The sequence below is a fragment of the Molothrus ater genome, chromosome 6 (genome assembly GCF_012460135.2).
Source record: "Molothrus ater isolate BHLD 08-10-18 breed brown headed cowbird chromosome 6, BPBGC_Mater_1.1, whole genome shotgun sequence".
NCBI classification, from domain to species: domain Eukaryota; kingdom Metazoa; phylum Chordata; class Aves; order Passeriformes; family Icteridae; genus Molothrus; species Molothrus ater.
In genome coordinates this window covers 55,324,283-55,347,193 of record NC_050483.2, presented here as the reverse complement: position 1 = coordinate 55,347,193, position 22,911 = coordinate 55,324,283, and the positions used below count along the sequence as shown (strand labels likewise).

At 42.0% G+C, this 22,911-nt stretch overlaps 1 protein-coding gene across 1 annotated transcript in view; it reads left to right on the top strand.

Annotated features, from left to right (window-relative positions):
• BRF1 (BRF1 RNA polymerase III transcription initiation factor subunit) overlaps positions 1–22,626 on the top strand; it is a 173,965-nt gene extending 151,339 nt beyond the window's left edge. The window contains exons 16-18 of the mRNA XM_036383304.2: positions 13,499–13,550; positions 16,613–16,781; positions 18,955–22,626. Coding sequence (XP_036239197.1) covers positions 13,499–13,550; positions 16,613–16,781; positions 18,955–18,992 — 259 coding nt within the window. The 3' untranslated portion in view covers positions 18,993–22,626. The remainder of the gene's footprint in view (positions 1–13,498; positions 13,551–16,612; positions 16,782–18,954) is intronic.
• Positions 22,627–22,911: the final 285 nt, after the last annotated feature.

The window sequence follows — 22,911 nt, the reverse complement described above, 5'->3', positions numbered from 1 at the left end:
ATTTTGTGAAGTGCATTAAACACCAGCAGCTGTTACTGGGGGCTGCGGGGATCGCAGGGAGCGGCGCATGGCAGGCGAGGGGAGCTGCTCCTGGCTGGATTTGCCAAACACAAACACACTCCCTGTGCTGCCAGCAGGGCTGGTGGGCCAGGAGCCCAGGGCACAACTGCAGTGACAGCACCTCCCCAGACTGCTTTTGTTGGGAGATGAGAGAAATCTGCTCCCGGGCTCTCTGCGTGGTGCTGCCATTTGGTGCAAACACCACATCACTTGTATGCTGTGTCTGAAGTGTATTTTTTCATATTTATCATTTATCCTGTGAGATGGATGGGGAATTTGAAGGTTAGGACTGCTTGCATGGGCATCAGAATTCAATGGGAGGACGTAGAGGCAGTAAATGAATTCAGATTGGATTGATCAACTTCTGCCAGTGTTGGCAATTGGTTTTAGCACCCTTGTGTGAAATGTGTTTATGGTAGAAACATGTATTTTGTTTAAGAGGTTAGGCTGCTTTCTTGTGCTCTTGTATTAAGATTTTCAAATAATTATTAATACTCAGAAGCCCAGACGTAACAAGAACCTTAGAACTGTAATTTCCCCATTGAAGCCAGGCAAAACATAGCACTTATGAACTTATACATTCTTGCTCTAAGAATGACTGTGAAAATTCACACCAAAGGATGATAAATTGCTACCAAATTAATTTCTAATGTAAGTCTATTGTGCGTGTGTTAAATCTGATTCAGTTTCTTTAAAGCAGTTTACTCAATAAAACTTTTTCTATAAAAACATGCACAATAAAAAGTGTTTATGTTGCAATATAGCACTTAAATTGCATTTTTAAAAAAACCCACACGACAAAAAACCCCCTCTTTTATATGACTATTTATTTGCTGTAACATTTTACTAACCAAGGGAGCAAAGTAACCCAGAGATCTGTGATGTCATGCTAAAAGCCCAAGTGTTGGCTTGCCAAGTATTGATGTTCTCACGATACTTTGCAGACACAAAAAACTAAGGCAGAGTGGAGCGATGCTGTGGTGCTGATAAAGGAAATCCAGTGTATGGAGATTAAACAGCTGAAAGGCGGGCGTGTGTTACAGTGAGTCTGTGCAGACTGTTGTCTCCCTGGGGCCAAGCACTTCTTAGGCATTTGCTGCATATTTTGACCAAGTACAGAATGTAGGAGATCTAAACTAACTTTATGCATTGAAGTTTCTTAAAAAAGCCGGGGAAGGTGTCACTGTTTTTTTTTTTTTAATCAATTTTTTTCTGAAACGGATGCTTCAGAAATGCCTTTAGAGAGGAAAATGAGTGTGGTGATGAAAAAAAATAAAAAAAGAACATAAACAGCTTGCTCATTAGGCTCAGTTAAAGCTAAGTTGATCATTGATACAAATTTGCATTATTTTCCCAGCGTGGCATTTTGGTAACAACTTTTCCTCGGTGTGCTTTTGTTTCAGTTGACATTTGCTTGAATGGCCAAGCGAGTTGGCAAATTCTGTGCTGCTGGTCTTTGAAGTTGTGACTTCAGCCCAAACAGCCTGGTCTTTGTGTGCAGCAGGGAGCCCCTTGCCTTTGGACAGGGTGCATGCAGCACAAAGCCTGGGAAGGGGCTGTGCATACCCAGCCTCACAATGCTGCTCAGCACTTCACTGCAAGTAGCCCAGGTCCTGCAGGAGTATTGGTTCCTTTGCTGGGGTTTTTTATTGCAAGGAGTTGAAGTTCAAAATATTAAAAAAAGAAAAAAAAAGAGGCAGAAGATTAACCTGAAAGTACTTTTTTTTTAAATTGATCTTCAAACATAGGTTAGTATTTAGAGGGGTTTGAACTACAGTGGGAATTTGCTGTCTTCTCTGTTCAATGCAATTATTTCACGACGGGGTTGGAGAGTAAGCTCTGCTAAGTACAAAGGAAAAAGCAGGGATTTTACTTGAGATGGATAGAATTTGTTTAAGATTTTACACATTGTCACTTGTTCTAAAATCTGTTGTATGTCCAAATGTGTCTGAAAAACTAGACACAATACAGTGACAAAATATGAATGCTTGGATGGGAAGGAGGAAATCTGTATAAATAAGACAGTGTATAAATATCTATTTATTGTATTATTTGCACATTTCATGGTCAGTTGAACTTCTTTTAGTGTTCACAGCCCGTATCTTAGTAATTGTGGTAGGAGTGTAGCTTACACAGCATTTATGTGACTCCCTCTCAGATGGAGCAGCACAATGCTGAAGGACAACTCCAGCCCCTCAGTATTTCTGTGTACACAGAGCTGAGGATGTGCATGAGCAGTTTTTGAATGGAGCCTTGTAGCTGCAGTAATTTTCTTTTTAATGCATCTTCCATAGCTACAGTGAAGTAGAGGAGAGGATGTTCAGCAAGAGGAATTGCTTGCCTGGCTTTTACATTGGCCCTTCTCAGAAGCTGGATTTTTGTTGGCTGAAAAACTACACACAAGGGGCCACAATTTCTTGGAAGGGCTCAGTAAAAAATTGAGGTGGAGTAAGGTTTTTAAATAGATCTCGTCACGTGGATTTTGCCATGTTTGCTTTGATGGGGAGTGGCTGATTCCCAGTTACAGAAATTTTGGCCATCTGAGTGTTGGAGATTGGGGTCAGCTTTCCCCCTCTCCAGGTGAGGGCTCGGTGCAGAGGAGGAGTTGGGAGCCTTGGCTGTAAGCCAAGGTCAGGAAAACATCTTCCCAGCTGAACTCAGCTTCTCCGTGCTCAGATCAGCTGCCTGACCTGCTTGTGCAAGTGCTCTTCAACTGATTGTGAAAACTCCAGCAATTTCAAAGGTAATAGCTAGCAGAGCTCTCCTCAGGCTGACCTGGCTTGTTTTGACTGAGCCAGATTAGGGACTGGTGGCCCAGAGCTGCCCCCTGTTCACCAGCCACGTGCAGCTGACTGTGTCCTCACCTGGACAGGTTTTCCAATGGATCCAGTTAAACCAGTGTGAGCAGCTGTGAGAGCCATCTCCCCTGCAGTTAGAGTGAGCTTTCTATTGGATAATTCTATCTGTTAACACTAGTATTAAGCTGTATTAAAGCAAAACACTATCAAGTAAGTCTGCTTTACCCATGGGTTCCCCTGCGAAGCTCACTTAAGTTCACCACAGATGTGCAACCTTACACACACTGGAGAAGATGGTGCTGTCTGCTCCCCACATCAGCAGCAGTGTTCTCATCTCTCAAAAGCAGTTGCATTTATTGTACACAGATTTTAAAACAGCAATTATTATTATTTTCCTTCATAACATTTCCATTTGGAATTTTCTTTCTGTAAAAAAAAATGTGGCTGCATTTTTATACTCGTTTCTTTATCTGTACCAAATGCATTGTGAAGGAGACAGGACTTCTGGATCATGAAGGGCTTCTGTGACCCACTTCAGCAATTCATTGGTTCATAACAGAGTGTATGAGCAAGCACCCACAGTGTGTAGCAATGCATATTTTAAGCTTGTGTCATATTCAATGGTAAATAGCCATTTTCCCAGTGATTTGTATTGGTTTTGCACTTCATTATCCATGCATAGTTATACCCAAGTAGAGATTGCCAGGCAAGCAGTTTCTGAGGTTGGAATAAAGAACAGTTTGCTTTCTGGTCCTTTCTTATGCCAGTAAAGGTTGGATCCAAAATTGTGAGAGAGCTGTATGAACTTGCAGGAATTTTGTATGTTAGAGGTCTATTCTTCCTGTTGACTGTCCTGTTGGGTTTTTGGGATGGGATGTGGGATCAACCTCATATTAACTTTGAACAAAGCTGTACAGGTTAATGTGCATGTATTCACAGTGTATGCTGATGCCTGACCAGTTCATGCACTGGGTGCAGGCTGTTCTTGCCTGATGCTGAAATGGTGCAGTCTCATCTCTCTCTGTCAGGTTCCTTTTGCACAGCATCTCCAGGTGAGGTGAGAGCAAGTATCCCACAGGATTCTTGTGAGGAGCAGGGAGGCCAGATGCAGGCACTCAGGACAGCTCAGCACTGCTGCCAGCAAAGCCTGGCTTAGCCTGTGTGCCAGAGCAGGGAGGGAGCCCTGACAGACCGGTCCTGCTCACTTGACACAGGACACAAAGGACTCAGGTGCTTCCACGGCAATCACATGCTGGCCTGACCTCAGCCATCAGCAGAGCATGGCTGTGGTTATTAGCTAAGTATTTCCATAATGTGTGCCTCTCCAAGCTGTAATTAAAGCCAAGCCTGCCCCTAGCTAATTACAAGCTTGCTTAGAAGTGTAGTTTATATAAAGCTTTTCAAACTTTGTATGGGGAAGATACACATCCACAGGCATAATAGAATGACGCCTTATTTTCAAAATGAAATTTATAGGCTTTGGTGTCTGTTTCTCCCTCCCTTCAGATTTCTACAGGCTGTTTTTTGCATCCTTGTTCAAAGTTTTTGCCAGAAATACTACCCAAGTTTCACCGACATCAAGCCAGTGATTTTTTAGTTTTCTTCAGAGTGTTTTTGTTCTCACTGCTGAGAGAGTAAACCAGATGTTGAAATGCCTTTGAGCTTTGTGTGTGGAGAAGACTAACAAATAATACTTAGATCTCTCATAAAAAGAAGATAAGGAATCCTGAAAGTGGTGAAACCTTTTGTTGAACACATCACTGCAAGGTCTCTGAATAGTGATCCATCTATGGAGAGTTGCTGTGTGTTGCTTAGGTGGTGCTGCACCTGTACATCCTCAGCTCAGTGTGTAGCAATAAAGCAGTGCTGGCAGTGTAGCCCCCTGGAGCAGCAATACAGGCAGGGCTTGGTGACAAGGCGAGTTGTGACTCTGACATGTGGTTGTAGGATGGGCTGGTGTGGCCATGGCTCTAACAAAACATTCCCCAGTGGATGTTGCAGCACCTCATCAGCCAAGGCCACCCTCTGGGGTGACTCTGTGGCAAAGACACAGCCAGGTGGTACTGACAGGGTCACCACTGCCCTTCCAAAGCATTCTCTTTGGATTTTCTTATTCACTTGCTCTTTTCCATTCCCCATTTCCAGGTGTGTCGCTTAGATCATATGCAGCCTGGCAGGAAGGAATGCACCACCACGTTCTCTCATGAGTGGATGGTATCTCAAAAGGAAAGGGAGCACAGTGGAGCCTGCAGCACTTGTGCATTTGTCTTTGACACCTTTGGAACAAGGGGATGCTCCCATAGCCTCCATCACCATGGCTGTTTGGGAAAAGTGGAGTGCCTAACCCAGTGTATGGCTGAGGAGAGCGTGAGATAACTTCTGCAGCTGAAGAATTCCCGCTCCTCTCTCTTGTCTAGCCATTTTTGAATTTGGTATTTAGTTTGATTATTCAGGTCAGATCAGATTTAGGTCAGTTGTGATGGATTTTTTCCAAATCCAGTTCCCTAGATTCCTACTGTAAACGCTTACCAGATGACACAATGTGAAGCTGGAACAGACTCGGGCTGTGTGATGACCGAATAAAATCTCAGTGGGAACCACTTCCACGTTCCTGAGATCAGTTTCTCATGTAATAAATTCTGTATCCAGAATTGTATCAAATACTTTTCTGACAAGAGTGAGGTTTTTTTCCTAACGGACAAATCCCAGCAGAGCTATTTATAAGAAGCCTCTCTCTTGTGTTTGCACTCACATGCCTGTTACTCAGACCTACACTGAAGAACAAATATAACTAAATTTTTTTCTGTGTCCTTGCCTGTGCTTTTGGACTGACCCTGTTTGGTCTTATCTGACATCCTCCACAACATTTCTTTGCTGGTGTTCTGTTGGTAAAGGTTGCCATAGCAAACCACCATTAAAGGCTTCTCCCCGAAGGAAGAATCTGGATTTATTTGGTGACACTTTTTCTCTGCCTACTGTTTCTTTCCTTTGTTCTGCCTGATTCTCTCCTGGCTGGGAGGGATGGGGAGAAGTGATCTGAGTGAGTGCCTTGCTCATACTCCATGTTAACACCTACAAAACCTGTGTAACAGGGAGTAGGTGTGATGTTGAGCACCTGGGCAGTGCATGGGGGAGTCCTTTGGCTTGGGGTGAGGAGGCCAGCCCATATCAAACACAAATCCAGACATGGGAAAAGCTACTTGAGTTGTTTTTTTTTAAATATTAGAGCTGTGTTCTTTCACTATTAGTTCCTAAAATGAAACTAGACATTGCCCAGAAGTTCTTACTTAACCAACCTACAGCTTCTTGTGCCACAGCCTCTTTATTCATTTCCGGACATGTAAAGGGAATCCTTGACACCAGCCTTCTCTGAGTTGTGTCCTGGCTCTCTTATTGCTGCATGTAGTTCTCCTCTACATCAAGTCAGGCAGATGAGGCCTGTGCTTTCAGTTTTGAAAAGTTCTGGTGTGTACAGGTCACAGGGGAGGGTGGATTCTTCCACTTGTGCCTTCTTGGTGGTTGCAAAACCCACATTAAATCATCATTCTACCATTTGGCCTGATTAGATGTTCTGTGCATACCTCAAAATATGTGATGTTTTACAGTGAGATTTGCTATTTAAATAAGAGGTTTGCCATAATTGGCTGTTATAAATTACAAGCAAGAAGGAATGATTTATTGCTTATAATTAGAAATGAGCTACGAAGGGGAATGTTGGTAATCATAAAATAAAGCTTGTAATACATTGGTTTCCAGATGGCTGCCAGTGAAGTTGTTCTTTAATGTATAATAGACTAGACACAAGGAAAAAAAAAATCAGTCATCCATCTTTATTCCTTGATGGACTACTTGTATGAATCTATAGTTGCCTGAATTCTGAAGTATTAGTTTTGCCTCCATAATTGGATGAGAGAAGCTGAGTTTGCCCCGTGGTATAGGCTGCTAGAGGTGTGGAAGAAGTGAGTTCCTCTTTTGTCTGGCATGATTTTTGTCCTTGTAATGTCAACAGGGAAGATGCAGCGATCGATCTCGCATCACCTCTGGGTATAACAACCTCAATGAATTGTTCCCAGAGACTGCAGGTTACTAAGGTGTTTTCTTTTTATCTTTTGCCTCATTTGAAGCTTTCATGAGGTTAAGATTGATCAAAACACTTGTCCAAAAGCAAATATCTGTAATCCTCCTTGCTTGAGTCTAGAAAAATACGTTTGCACCAGAAACAGACGGCAGTGCTACTGCTGAGACTTTTTCAATAGCATAATCCTTCTGTTGAGATGATAATGTGTTCATTTAACTTTTTAAATTTCAAAAATTTCTTGTAAATTTCTTGTTACTATAGTTTCAAGCACCGTTTGAAATTTATTTTTATTTGTCTTATCTGCTAATAATGGCTCTTTCTGCCCTAGCAGTTGCATTCTGCACTGTTGCCATTTGAAAGACTGCACTACACGATAGTTAAGGCATATGGATTGTCACCACATGAGTTGTCTCACGCCCATGTTTTAAAAGTGACACTGCCATTAGACTTGCTTAACTGAGACCATTATGATTACTCATTTACCTTCATTAAAATGCTTCATAGCTTCCTTATTTTAAGTAGCTTTTCTCAGCAAGGTGCAGATTTGCCTTGCTGCCATCATTTCATCTGGAAAAATTTACATGGTGAAAGGGATAACATATTTTCAACTAATATTTTCCTGACCTGTGGAGAGATGAGCTCATCAGTGTCTTTATTGACAAACCCAGGAAGAAGGTGTGTCAACCAGAAATATTAGATCAGTCAGCTTGTCTTGTCCTGAAGCAATTGTAATTTCCCATGGTCTGCAGCAATTTCCTTTAGAAGCAGATATGTGGAGATATTGTTTGGGATCTGCTGCAGGAGCATAATTTCATTTGGTCCCAGTGAGGTGGCCTTAGATGTCATTCTTTTCATTTTTGCTGTTGAAAGGCTGGTTGGTTTAGTCAGTGGGAAGAATAGCAAGTTGCTGTTTTCCAGCATCTAACTGAGGAAAAAGTGTTGCAGCTATGCAGAAAAATATTGCCCACTCAGAGCTGGGTTACTGAAGACAGATGTTACAACCCCTGCCCCTCTCTGAAAAGCCTGGAGTAGGTGTTTAACTCACGACACACTAGCAAAGTTCCTGCTTTTCAAAAGCCTGCTGGTGACTGATGTAGGTGCTTAGTTCCTCAGTGGAAAATCTATTCCTTCGTGAATGATAGAGGTTCTTACTGTTTTTCCATTTTCCTCCTGTGAGTTTTGGTCCCTCAGTGCTCAGTTCCAGGCATTTGCTGGGAGAGGCTGCTCTCATTAGCACTGAAGATGTTCTCAGTGCCGTGTTGTCTGGTGCTGCACTGATGAAAGCCAAGCTCCTCTGATCCAGCATGAAAGAGGACTGAGTGGGAATCAGAAGTGGGAACAATTCCTCATTTCACTTTAGTTTTTGGTGTCAACTTCAGCTTGTTTTTTTCCTGCTTGAAATGGCTCTTTACATGGTGTTGCTTGCTCGGAAAGAGGATGAAGGCACTGACTGTTGGTGGAGTTGGAGTTCACACAGGGATGTTGGAGCAGAGTTAACAGGGACTGGCTCAGCTGTCTGCTGGTATCCAGGAGGGTTCGCACCCTGCCTGCTGCCCATCAGTCACATCTGTACAGCTGGCAGCACTGAGCCATCTCCAAAGGGACCAGCTGTGTGGGAGCTGAGCTCATTGCAGTTTGGACATGCTCTTTCTGCCATTAGTTGGGGTCTCTGCAGTCCTGGCACTTGGGGGAACAATTTAGGGAAACTCCTTGGGGCTTTCACAGTGATGGTGAGCTGGACAGAGCCTGGTCTTGAGAAAGCCAAAACCACCTGCCTACCTCACATTCAGGCACACATTGTTTCAAGGTGTGAGCATCACAGGTGCTTTGTCATTCTGCAGAGCATGATGGTGTCTGTGGTTACATCTGAACTTCTGAGGTGGTGCAGTGCACCCTGACCCCCAGCCCCTGTCTTCAGGGCATCATGCTGCTGTCCATGGGTGTCACAGCCAGCCCTGGCCTTGGCTGGGTGCCTCCACTTCCTCTCGAGCAGAGGGAATGGCTCTTGTGAGCATCTGGCTCTCAGGCAGAAGCAGAGGTAGAAGATGGTGGGATCCACAGCTGGATGTGCAAACCCTGAAGTGTTCCAGGGTTATGGTTATCATTGCAGCCTTTGTTTTGCCCTCTGGAAAACAGCAGTCATCCAAGTATGGGAGGGTCACCCCTTTGTCCTGACCCAATGTCAGGACAGCAGGCAATGTCTCCTGATGCTGTTGTGTTTCCAAGAGGAGATTTAAATCCTTGCAGAGAGGTAATTCCCAGCTTTCCGGTAAGGATAACATTGATGGTACCTAATTAAAGGGCACTCTTAGCCTGTGTAAACATTTGTATTAATTTCCTTCTCACACAGATGTCTAGTAAACTGACCTCCTGAGGCAAAACCATCTGGCCTCAGGTGGGAGGAGGATCTCGGCCAGCGTGAAGAACCTGACCTGTCTCTTGTTGAGTCATTTCTCAATAGTTTTTTCTGTCCCTGCACATGAAAGGCCTGTGCATGGATATATAGGTTTCATGGGCAGTTGTCTTGGATGACCTGCATAATTACACTGCAGGCTTGTGGCTGTGGGCTCTGCTCGATCTCTGCTTCCCATTGTGTATTCTGGGACCATCCGTGTATAAAATTAGTATGGGCAGGTAAGCAGCAATAAGATGTTCCCTACATGGGTGGATTAAATTAAAATTCAGTAAGGAAAGAGCTTTGGGTGAGTTTCCAAATTACTTGTAGGATTGCACTGAGGAGATTGTTATGGTATTGTCAAACTTTTTGGTGGATGAACAGTCTGATGCAAGTGAGGTGGGTTTATTACCTCTCGCTGCTCTTTCTCTTTTATGTACTATGCTGTGTAATCTTTTGTTATTAAATAAGAAGCAAAATAAAAACTGTTGTTTGTCACAGCCAGCTTGTTTTGCAGAGAAAAACACTTTGAAAGTTCAGTCTGTGTGATCTCCAGCCCTGTCAGGAGCTATTATATTGAATCTTCTTTTAAATTGTTAAGCTGGAGGACAAACCCAGACGTTATCATGCACATCTCAGCTGAGAGCGGAGCAGATTCGGCAGGGAGCAGCCTCTGATGCCTTGTACCATGCCATTAGTTTTTGTCACAAACATGTCAAGATAATCTGCTTCCAGTGTTATGTGTGTTGGCTGACATGAGCATTAGTAGATCTGCATAATTTTTGAAGTAGTTTGAAGTGTGGATGTAACACACTTGGGGCTGTGTGAAATTTTTTTATCCCCTTTTACGCATCACATTGCTGTTCAGAAAGTTGCTTGTTCTGTTTTTCCCTCCCACAAGGTACTGTGTTAATTTGCAAAGTTCAAAAGGAAAATACCCCAAACTAAAAGTCATCATAAATAGTGAACGACAACTGACACACTTTGGAAGACCAGGAGCCCCATTATTTCCCAGTCACAACATTACATTTTAAATGGATGCTGTTGTCACTTCAGGATATATGGAATTGTACTTTAATGCAGGCTGTTATTATTTATTGAGCTATTTATTGAATTAGTGAACCTCTAATTCAGTCTGGACTTTGATGGACAGGATCTTTCTTCTGTGCATGTGTGTCCCTTGGTAGCCTTCTATAGAGGTTGAGTCATGCCCAGTGAAAGTTGGATAAGATACTTCAATTACTTATTTTTTCAAGGTGCTTTTTGATCATTAATACTCAGACCTGTCCCAGCCTCAAAAGGGGTCGTGCTTCTCCATGAAGACACTTTTTTCCACCCTCTGAGGTGCAGCCAGACAGCAGAAGGAGCCTGTATCTGTAGCCATGGCAGCCAGTACTTTATTGCTCCATATGGCTGGTGTGGCAGCAGCTGCTCTGGTTTAAGGAGGTCAGGACATTGGGGCATTTAAGAAACAAAACAACACCCCCGACTATAAAACCTTCTTAAATGGTTTTGTACAGTAATAGTAAGGCTCTCCCTAGGCATAAGGAGAGCCAAGGGGGTTATGTATTTATAACTTTTATAGCTGTAGTTTGAATCAAAGCCATTATTTCAGCAGGGAAATAAGTTTTTGTGATGGTTTTACCTTTTTCCAGTGTCGTGGCTTAGTGTTTTAGGAAGCAGGTAGTATGGAGGGGCAGTGGGCTGAGCCATTCCACCCAGGTGATGAGATCCACCCTTGGATCTGGCCTGCAGCAGGTGCTGACCATCCATGGCAGGAGCAGGATCCACACCACTGCTTCTGGATGCATTTTACACTATGCTGAGAGAGAAACTGTATTGTCAAATCAGATGACAGTGCTGTATTTGTAGTAAGGAAGTGAAGATGTGCACGTTGTGAGTGGCTCTCGTGGAACAGAAATACAGCTTTAATTTCAGTTTGGGTGTGAGGATCCCTTGCTGCTGAGAAATGGTATAGAAGGGCTCTTGGATGTAGCACTAAAGTTCTTCCAAATAGGCTTTTCATAAACGTGAATCTTTTTATTTTCATTAGGGGACCATTTTAATTAAAATGAAACTGGAATGTTTACTCTGCTTCCTGTAGCTGTGATTGTTTTCTTCACTGTGTGAGCACATGTATAATTTGCTCTAAAAGAAATGTCAGCAGTTTCTGATTACCTTGTGAGTCTTACTCAACAGCTTGATTTTAATTGGGGGGAGGAAATATTTTCAGGGTGCTCCAGGGAGGTCTGATGTCTTTGGGTAGCAGGAGGGAAAAGGTGCTATCTTTGGTACAATGTTAATTGCAATAATCATGACTATGAATTTAAAATAAAAGTCTTTCATTTCTTACCAACGTTGGGTGTTTTTCAGTCATGTCAATGAAACACAACCTGTTTGATAATTAGAATCCTTCAGCTATGCAACCTTTTGGCTTTGCTGCATCCATGAGTTTATAAGCATCCAAACAGGGTGATTTTTTGGAAAACAGTGATTGAAAGTAGGTAGGTACTCTCAAATCTTGGGAATTAAGGAAGAAACTTTTTAGTTATGAGGGTGGTGAGGCAATGGCACAGGCCCAGAGAGGTGGTGGATTCCCTGTCCCTGGAAACATTCAGGGTCAGGTTGGACAGGCTCTGAGCAACCTGGTGAGGTTGAAGGTATCCCTGCTCCTTGCAGCAGGTTGGACTTGACAGCATTTAAAGGTGAAAACTCTACAACTGGGGTTAGATAATGGAAAGAGGAGGCTGAGCACATAGGGAGGAGTGTGTCCATGTCTTCAAATATAATCTCTTTGAGCCCAGAAATCGACCAGGATTTGTAAGTAATAGATATTTATGTAGGTCAAGTGAATCTCTTTCTTGAAATTCTTTGTAATTATGTAATATGACAAGAAGTATCTGTAGCAGAATAATGTGTTCTGGATTCTTCAGTGGCACTGCTCCTGAAACATTCCCTTAGCTTCTTTTTGTTTTGATCTGCTGGAAGGAGGCACCTTCAGCTACTTGAGTTGTTGAAATGCCTTTTGGGTCCTGCAAAGCATTTCAGAGATGACCAGTTTTTGAACCTTTCTGGAGCTTAGCTAATATCTTGTATTTTAATATTATCTCCACCATCAGAGATAATGATCTGAGTCTCCCCTGCTCATTCTCTGGGGTTTTGTTTCCTCCTGCTGATTATTTGAAATAAATAAATAAGTAGGAAAACAACGAGTTTCTGTGTGTTAAGGAGGAATGACTAAGAGAAAAATGAGAGTAAAATACTGCTTCTCATACAAGACTGTATCTCTGGAGGCATAAATTGGTATTCATTAAGTTGTTTGCCTAGACTTGGTTAAAAGACGTGCTTGAGGAGCTGTCTGAGCAGTGTTTCTGTGGAAAGCAAGTCATCCTCTTCGTGACTAGATCCATCTAGATGAGCAGGAGAGACCAGAAAGTAACACTAAATGATGGATTGAGAACAGCCTCCTTGGCAGTGTGGAAACAACAGACTATGAAATGCTTTTCAGAAGTAATAATATTTAACACTTAGCTGTAAAGTTATACTGATCCAGCTCTTCTCCCCCAAACATACAGGTCTCTTTCACATCTGATGCAGAGTTTTTAAAAATGTTTATGTTCAATTTCTGTCATTTCTCATTCAAGGTGTTCAGGGTCCCCAGGGTTTTTTTTTATGATTTCTGTAGCTGGATGTTCACTTCTTGCCTGTGATGGTTATGGTATCCTGCATGCATAATCTTACTGGTATCCTCTGTGTGTCATCAGATGCAGAGAAGCAGTTGCAGACCAGTAATCAGAGCATGGCCCAGTCTTGCCATGTTTGCATTCTTCCAAAAATCAGTTTTCTTTTGATTTTTGTAAAATGTGACAAACACAGCTATTTCAAAGACCTTGGGGAGAAGCTGGGGCTGCACTTTGAGATGAGGTTTTGCTACTGTTCTGGCATCTTTTATTATTACCTTGATCTGGGACAGACTCTTCCAAGGGAATGCGTGTGTTAATTATCGTGGCATTCGTGGCTCTCTGCTCTTTATCTTAAATCATTAAAAAAGTAATTGCACAACATAACACTAGCAAAGTGCTTTCACTGTTAGGAGAATGAATACTCTGTGTTAAACTCTTGTGCAACTTTTCTGATGTTCAACATTTTTTCTTTCTTTCTTTGCAGATTGAGACCCTTGATTTCAACCCAGTTTGCTAAGAAGGCTGCCACTGAAGAGGTAAGAAAAGTCCAGCACTTCTCTAACCTGGTGCAAGAGGTTGAGTTTGGAAGTTCCCACAAGCTATTTTCAGCCTGGCTCTGGTCATGTGGTAGATAAGGGTAAAAAAAATGAGTCTTGTTTGTCTGATCAGGCCAGAAATTGGTTACTGTGAACACTGCAAAGCTGAGATTGCCTGTTTTCTAACCCAGACTTGCCTTACTTATCCATCAAGAACATTAGCACAGCCTCATGATGCTTCATTGGACAGCAAAAAAGAGAAAACTCCCTGCAAGCATCTAAAAAGGTCCATGTCAAATCAATGGTCAGGAGGAGTAGGAGAGGGCAGAGCTCATGCCTGTTTCCCAGCACCTGGACTGTCCTCACAGAGAAGGACTTTGCAAACTCCACTTTTGTGCAGCCAGAGCTGACCCCAGGGATGGGCTGGGCTTCTGTCAGAGACCAGTGTGGAAAGAGCTTGCCCTATACAGCCTGACTTACTCTTTGTTTGTCTAGTTTGAAAATGTAATAATGCCACAGAAAAGTTGGTGCTGGTACCTGGCCGCTGCCAGAAGCCCTCCTTGTGTGCCTTTGTGCACCTCCCAAAGGGATCATGATTATTTTCAGATCATTACTATTTTCAGTGAAACCAGGTGACAATGATGGCTGCTTTCTTTCACTATTAATTTCACACTATACAGAGTGTTCACAGGCATTTTGCATACAACAAAATGTCTATTGCATATCTAAAAATTCAGTATATCAAAGGTATTTGTCCCTCTTGCCCATGAATGTGTGACTGACACCCTTCTGAAAGTGAACCAGGTCCCTTAGGTAGTTTAACACCTTTGACAATTGCCCATCCATACATAAAGCTAAGTGCCAAACTCCAGTCCAGGATGTCTGGAAGTGAATTCAGGAAGTTCTATTTAAAGGTGTTGTTTGACTGCCTTTTTTTTTAACATGACTAAAAGTCATTGATTTTCAGAAACAGTTTGATATCCTGCCTAGGGAAATACATTTTCACTTTTTATTCTATGCTCATTAGAAAACTCTGCACATTTTTAGAAGTACAGCAGTCTGGAAGTGGACATGATAATTAGAAGAAGGTCACATTTTAATTAGCATGGAGCAATTTTAAAAAATAATGACTCAATTGTAGCTCCTTTATATTCACCCACTTTTTCAGAGCAGATGGATACTTTTAAACATATAAATTGATGTATATTATGATGCTGATTTATTTCAAACTCTTGTGTCTATTTCTGCTTATACCAAGATAGACTCAATTTGATCACAGAGGTAAAAGCAGTGGTAAGAAATATAAACTGGAGGGAAGTTCCTCTAAATAATATGATTAATTTGAGCATTAAAAAATAATGAAAACCTGTCTTTGACTGATCCGAATATCTAAATACTTGATTTTCTGTTAAAATTAATGGGTGTCTTTTGCCCCATTAATGAGCTGTTGGAGCAAACCCTGAGGTGACTTTGAAAAACTCAGGCAGATTCTTTAGGTTGACTGTCATGGTGTATGACAAGTTCAGGAGCAGCTTTGATGTTTGAATAATTAGACTATCAACTTTCTGGTACAGGGATTTTCTCTTACGGTGTATCTCTGAAGTGCCTGCAGTTACAGGGATTCTGGGAGCTACTGCATCCCAAGTAAATACATTTGTAAATAAATAAATAAATAAAAATAAACTGCAGCATTTTATCAGAGCTTGCTGCCAGTGGAAGTGGAGAACATGCAGCAGTACATAATTGTGTACTGTAATTTAAAACCTAGAGCACTGTGGCACTTTTCTCATGGTATGGACCAGAGGAGTTGAGGATTTTTGGTCTCCTTTGGACCATTCATTTTTAGAAGCACTTCACCACTGGTCCTTCCAAGGAAGAGGTCCCAGTCTTTTCCATCTTTCTTACTAGGGAAGATGACTTGGTGCTGGTAACAGCTGACTGGTGACAGGTACTGTCAATATTCCCTTCTCAGAATTCTTCACATGACAACACAGCATTCATGGATAATCTTTAAGGTTCGTCCAGTTGCTAATTGGCTGGTTTTGTGTGCCATGGGCTCTAATGTATGAACCCCAACAGTCCCAAGTACAGAATGGGTGTGGAAAGTACCCTATTACAGAGCTGATGGAGGTAAAGCTCCTGTGATGTTTCTTCCCTGGATGAGAGAAGGAGGTGGAGCTCCAAACTGAGCACACCAGGAAAATGAGAAGAAAGCTTACACAGAAAGAGCAGAGCCTAAGCTGTGCTGGCACAGGCTTTGTTGCTGCTTCCTGCCCTGTTCCCATATCTCTCCTTAGTGAACCAAAGACAGCATTACCTACTCCAAATTCACCTCTATTCCCTTGTGGTGTTGCCCTTTCTCTCCCTCCATGCTGTGTCCTGCCTAACCTTGGAGCAGCTGGGGAGGACCACGTACAGAACAGGTCCCATCCATGACTGATGCCCAAGGTAGTGTTTGGAGATCATTATTCTGCTGAATTCCACAGGTAATGGCACAGGTGCCAGTGTGTATTATCAACTGAGTGCTCTGCCATCACATTAAGTGCTGTCTTCAGAGTGCTATTTGTTCCACAGCTCATTGCGCCGCCAAATAAATCCAACCAGAGCTGTCAAAACTAATACATGTTGGGCTTTTTCTGATTTGAAGGGTACAGTTTTGCTACCATTAAATTGTCAATAACGTTGTTATTTTGTAATAGGCCTGATGTGAGTTGAGCACACCGTGGGAGAGGTTTAAGTTTTCCCACAGAGCTCTACTGTTTTCACACAAAACTCTACAGAGGAGCCTTCGCTCCCAAATTTCTCCTTCTCTTGGGCTTGCCAGAGAATCCTTGTTCTGCTGTTACCATTACAGGATATTTCAGTTGCCTGGTTCTGGACTAAATGAAAACTGAGTGGTTTTGCCTGACTTTCATTCAGACTTCCATTAGAACAGCTGAAGCTGTAGCACTGGACATGAGCTTCCATCTCTCCTGTCCTTATTGTTTGGAAGCTGCTAAAGTTCTGTACAAATATTGGACCAAAGGAAGGGCTGCTCTACTGTTCTCTCTTCTTTTGTGCAGGTTACCTTTCCAAATGCACAGGCTGAAGCCTCTGATGTAGAAAAACCAGCAGCTGTGCTTGTGGAGAGTGGCCCAGTAGCTTACAACCCCGATGAAGAGGTGGAAGAGGAAGAGGTGGAAGAAGATGAAGATCACTGCATGAGCGCCTTGCAGTTAATGGGAGGAAATGGTGAGCTGGGGTTACCATCTCTGCTGCTGTGGGCTTTGTTCTTCCAGGGGTGGGGACACACAGGGTTCCCCTGCTTGTCCCTGTCCCAGAGCTCCTGCTGCCTTTTCAGCATTGCCTGTTCCTGTGGGAAGCCTGGAGTCACCGTTGTCTGAAACCTGACCTTGGAGGCTCCTCCTGAGCAACCTTTGCATCTCGAGCTTTAGGCTAAGAGATCTTCTCAAGAGCAAACTGAAGTGTGGGGTGTTTTCCAGAGTTAGGTTTATTTAGGGGGATCTGAGGAGTTAGGAGGTGAGTAACCCCTCCATTAGCAGTGCCTGGGGCCCCTGAGCCTCCCCTCCCTTCTCCTTGTGCCTCCTCAGTGGAGGCTGCAGTGATGTCCAGGTTGTCCGTGAGCCCTGGGGATGTGTCTGTCCAGCTCAAAACACAACAAATCATCACACTCTGTTTCTGGGGAAGGTGTTAGGAGGAAGCAGTTGTTCCCCAAGTGCAGGAATGGCATTGGTGGTGCATGTATGGTACACAGATGTGTGCTAATTTCTTTGGGTTACCCAGCAAAGCCACTGGTTTAATTAGATTTCTTTGCTGGCAGGAAAAGGCAGTCTCCTCTCCACTGTGGTTTTTCCTAGCTGGACACATCCACATTTATCCTTTATTAAAAATTTCCCTTTAGAAGTTAAGCTTTGAAAATACACAAAATTATTTTTAAAATGGGAGCTGCTAATTATGGGTTGTGAAGACTCAAGATGGGAATAAATTTCCTAGTGAAATGTTATTTACTGCAAAAATCTTTCCATCACTATTCATTTAGCTTTCATGGACAATTTGTATACATTTCACAAAAGTGTCTGTTGCTTTTAAATTTATTTCTCTGCTGGAAAATAATTGCTGAACTGTAGGAAAAACAGTTTGTTGCCTGCATTTATTATTAGAATAACGTTCCCAAGAAAAGGCATCCATGTGGGGGAGGGTGGGTCTATGTTTATTAATAAACCCCCCACAAAAATAGAATAAAGGTCACTGTGTTTTTTTTCTTTGTAAATGTTACTAATTTTGAACCATTCTGAGAACATTCCACTACTCCCTGTCTGGCCTGGACAACAGCTGAAAAATTAGAGTTAAAAAATAAAAATAAAAAGGAAAAGGAAAGGAGTATTCCCAGAATTCAGATGCAGGTGTACAGAGCTGCTCACCACAGCAAATAACTCTTTCCTGGTGCTTTCTCTGTGGATTTTAGACCTGCCTGCCTGGAATAACAACATGAATTACAGATGGTGAACTTCACCCATTCTACACAAATCATTATAGATTACACTTAATTCTGCTTCTGAGCATTTGCTTGTCTCTTTGGGTGAGATGTTGTCCTGTATTGGATTTGGAATATGAAGTTTAACTTTCCTCAGTGCTCATATGCAATAATTATCCATAGGTTCATCTACACAACAGAAAGTATCTGTGTCAGTGCATTCAGAAGCACACAGAAGAGAAAGAGGTGCATTAGAAGCATACAGACTTGCCTTCTGACACACAGCACACAGTCTTTGCACTCAGCATTGTTTAAGAAAACAAAACTGGATTGAGAAATCTGGGCAAAAATTTTAAGTCTAGAAGTTAGAAGATAAGGGAGATCTGAGTCAGATGCATTGGTCAGGATTCATTCCATGCCTCTTTTGATGTTGATGGGAACTCTGAGCTATCTCTGAACCCTTGCAATTTCAGCTCATAAATCCATGAATAATATAAACAAACCAGCTTTTTCCTTGGTGCCTATATCTAGTGAAAAACGTGCCTACTTGTAAATTAATGCTGCTGCTTATCAGCCACTGTGTGCCAAGTCACTTGTGACAATCAGGCTTGATCACCTTTGCCTCTAAATTAAACCAAGTATTTCACATATACATGTGCCAAGTATTCCTAAAGGAGAGTCTAGTGACAAGTGAGAGGAGATATTTACACATACATGCTTAAAAATAATTTTATTTCATTGAGGGAAGTACATGCAAGAACTTATTTAGGCCTAAGAAAATAGATGATTTTTAAAATGCTTGCCTAAGGCAAAACTTATCCTGTAGTTACATAGCAAGAAAACAACCTTAAAGAAGCAATACTTCTATTGTGTCTTCCATCTACCCAGAATATTTGCATTTTTATATGCCCTTGTCTTTGTGTGTTTCAGATTATGGCTGTGATATGGATGAAGATGATGGCTATTAGCTCCATTTACTTCCAGGGGACATGGACTGTGTCTTGTTCTCAGCAAATCTTCTGTCTTCAAGCTGTATGAATAGTGAAAGAAGCTGTCTATGGTCAGCAAATGTAATCGAACAATCCTTACTTTTGTAAAGTGAATTCAAGGTTGGCATTGGGTCTGGTCAGTTTACATTGACCCATAACCCAGCAATAACCAGTTTGGATTCCTACTTGAATTTATTTTTATTTTGGTGGATCATAGTTGGAGAATTAAATTAATGAGAGTAATGTTTCCAGAGAACAAAAGAGAAGAGACAAAACAGACTGTGCATGAAGCCTGTGTGGCTGAAAGCAGCACATCTCTTATTTATGTGACTGCTTTTAGGCATACTGCTGAAAGGGAGCAGGTTGAAGGACAGGGCCTGTTGATTATTTGAGTACAGGAAAATTAGTCAGTCTCATCATGCTACAGCTGACAGAAAGAAATGTTTTCAACCTGGATTGTGAATGTGACCATGTTACTGTATATGAGTTCCCTTACCCAACCCTGTCAAAAGTTAATGACAAGTTATATATTTGCAGAGCAGTACTGGTTTTCTGAAACAGAGTAAATACTTCTTTATATTAGTAAATTCATAGATTTCTTAAAATATCTGGCAGTAGAAGGCAATGAAGAATTGTCTTCCATTGTGAGTCCGGTGTGGTTTTTGTGGAAGGAGGCAGAACACCTTGGTTGGGTAGGAAGTGCAGGGAGCAAGGAGGCAAAGATGCTGTGCTCATGAGCTGTTGCTGGGCATCCTTAGGGAAAGCCAGGTCTTCTTTAGGCTGGTGTTGCTGCAGGAGAGTCACTCAGGCCATCTCTGTGGAGCTGCTCTTGCCTGACTTAGTTAGAGTGAGGGTCTGCTCCCAAGAGCTGCTGGTCTCTAAAACCAGTTGAAAGAAAGAGAAAGCTGAGCTTTTTAATAAATAAGCTAGCATCTGCTTTGACTGAATTTAATTTAATGTAATTTGCTTAGCATTCACTGGGTAAATTAAAGGTCACCATGCAGCAGCCTGACTTTCATGGCTCAAATCCCATCCTTGAACAGTCGTTGCTATGTGAATAAAGCTGGAGCTCCAGCCCTGTGTGCCCTGAAATGTCAGCAGGCAGGTCCTCTGTCACAGCTAGATCAGTTCTGGCAGTGCCATGAGAGCAGGGCTCAGGAGTGGAGCCCCTGTGGGCAGATCCCACCCTGGTGCCTCTGACCTGCCTTCCCCTGGCACTGCTGGGCCCGAGGCTCTCGGCTCCGTGGGAAATGCACGGCACTCTGGATCACACTCTGGATGTTTCCATCTCTCTCCCTTATCTGGTGACAATCATGAAAACTGTAGTGCTGTAGGCTTCTCTTAACACCAGGGAAAGATGGATATTTATCTTACCAGCACAGTTTCTGTTCAGCTGTGTCTCCTGGTCCGGTCTTCCTTCCTACCTTTTTTCAGGAGCGCTGGTTACTAAAGCACCATCCATCCTCCTGCTACAGAGATTGGATTGTGACAGGAAGAGAAGCTGCTTCAGGATGCTCTGCCAGACAGGGTGATGATGGTGCTCACATCTGAGATCATCACTAAAGAGGGGAAGGGCCACACAGCCTTCCATACTTCCATTCTTCTCTGTCCCTCTTGGTGGCTTGGATCATGCAAGTTGAGCAAGAGTGAGTGATTTTTTAAGGAGCAGACTTGATGCTATTTGGCTGGTAAATATGGCTTGGTGGGTTGTATCTGTGAGGGATTTTTGAGCCCTGTATAGGAGTATTTCTGTAATAACTTCTTAGAAGCAGAACTTGGTAACAAAATTGGTGTGGTAAGGCTACTGGAAAGAATAGCTCTTCTGAACCAGATTCCAGTTACTTAGTTTACAGCACTTAAGTGGAAAGAAGAGATTCCTTATAATTCTTAGGAGAAAAGCTGGCATTTTCACTGAAAAGCTATAGATTTTTTTTCTGACATTTTATAAATACTGCACAGAAACTGATACTGAGGAGATAAACCTTTCTACCTCTCTTTTATCTACACCATAAAATAGAAGTATGCTATAAGCAGACAGTTTTCTAAAAAGTGGTTTGTTTTATCAAACTTTGTGCTCTGCAAGTCTTTGAGACTGTTGAGTTTGATTGTTTGGGTTTGAATTAATCTTCCATAGCACTGCTACAAATATACTCTCAGTATATTCTCAAGACTTGGGTTTTATTCCAAGGTACACAGTATTCTCTATGCAGGAAATAAACATACATAAATAAACATGTGTATGACTCATGTAGGTCGAGTGCTTTTCTCAAATGCAAGATGTTGGCTCTTAAAGAAACCTCTAAGATGGGCTAATTAGATGGATATTGCTGAGGGTCTTTCCTCCAGTCTCCTGCTTTGTTCTCCCAAAGGGTACCAAACCTGCTGCCAGGGTGGTGGTGGTGTGTGTGAGAGCTGAGAGCCCACCCCAATAACTGCAGCTAGGAAATCTGAATTTCAGTAGTACATTGTGTTGCTGAGAACACTGTTTTGTGCACTGCAAGTAGAGGGTTGCAGTTTTTGAATGCTCTCATATGATTTGATTAGGAAAGGCCATCAGGCAATCTGCTGGAAGAGCAAGGGGAAAAAAAAAAGACCTACAATTCCATAGCATCTCAATATTGCTGGTGAAGTTAATGGCAGGGCTTCTGTACAGGATTCCTAAAGAAAGGATATTGGATAGGCAGACTTCACTCTGAGCTTCTTAAGCTGTAGTGTTTATGTACATTTTTAATTTATTGGTGACTTACCGGGATTTTTGTAACGTTCATTCCTTCTTCATTTAACTAAGCTCAGGAAATGTAAACAGATTTGAACATGCTAGTTTCTGGTTTTATAGCTAGTCATTAAAATGTAAAAGGATTAACACTGCATTAACTCTGTTTACTACTGTTGGTATATCTGGACAATTTTGTTGTGTATAAGTAAGCCCGAATTCACTTGGAGTAATTTGGATCCTGCTTTTCTCAGGATTCTGATTATGATGTAAAGAGCTTATAAGGCTTCAACATTTGGTATTCTTAGATCTTCTTCCTTGAAGCCACACAAGCTGTGTATCATTGGGTTTGTTGCAGAAAGCACATCTCTTGCTGCAAGTCACTTTGCTTGACAGGCAAAATTCTCCAGCTGTTGCATCCAGCTTGTCTGCCATGCAGCCTTTTAACACTCTGGTACTGTGGGAGTAGAAAAAGAAATAAGGAAAATAATGGGCTTCTTCACTGTGCTGAGTGCATTTTCAGTGTCTTAATCATCTGTGACATTTCTTTAAAATCAGTGTGTTCAGTACAGCAGCTTTTAAATGGTGCCAGACAGCCTTGTCTTGAGGGTTCAACATGTTCATCAAAAAAGTTCATCTTTGCCATCCTGATGACTTGTTTGTGTTCTTTGGATTGCATTGAAACCCCAGTTGCAGATGTGTACAGTTAGAGTTTGCCTAATAAAAGTTCTGTTTCTTATTTTTGTGTTGAATCCTTGTATTCAGTTCAGTTAGTGCCAAGAAAATGAAACCTTTTTGATGTATGCATATGTACCATCCTTCCACAACCACGAGTCATGTTAACCTTTTTTACTGTAATATATTTGCTGTAAATAAAAAATAAAACCTTTACATAGCCCATCTGTTACTGTGATGCTCTCTTGATGATTTCTGATTTTTTCTGTCTTAGTTCTTAAAAATGTTCAGTTTTGATTGCTGCATGATTGGTTGGTCGTGGCCAAGATTTGTCATTTAGAGCTTTCTTTTGTCTCTAAAAGGGAAGACACAGCAATCAGGCAAGTGTTTTTTACAAGATACTGTTCCACTGATAGATGTAGATGCTTTCTGTAAAGTGCATAACATTAACGAGGCTTTTCCACTAAGCTGTGTAATTAACTGACTGTGGGAACAATATATGGTGTGTGT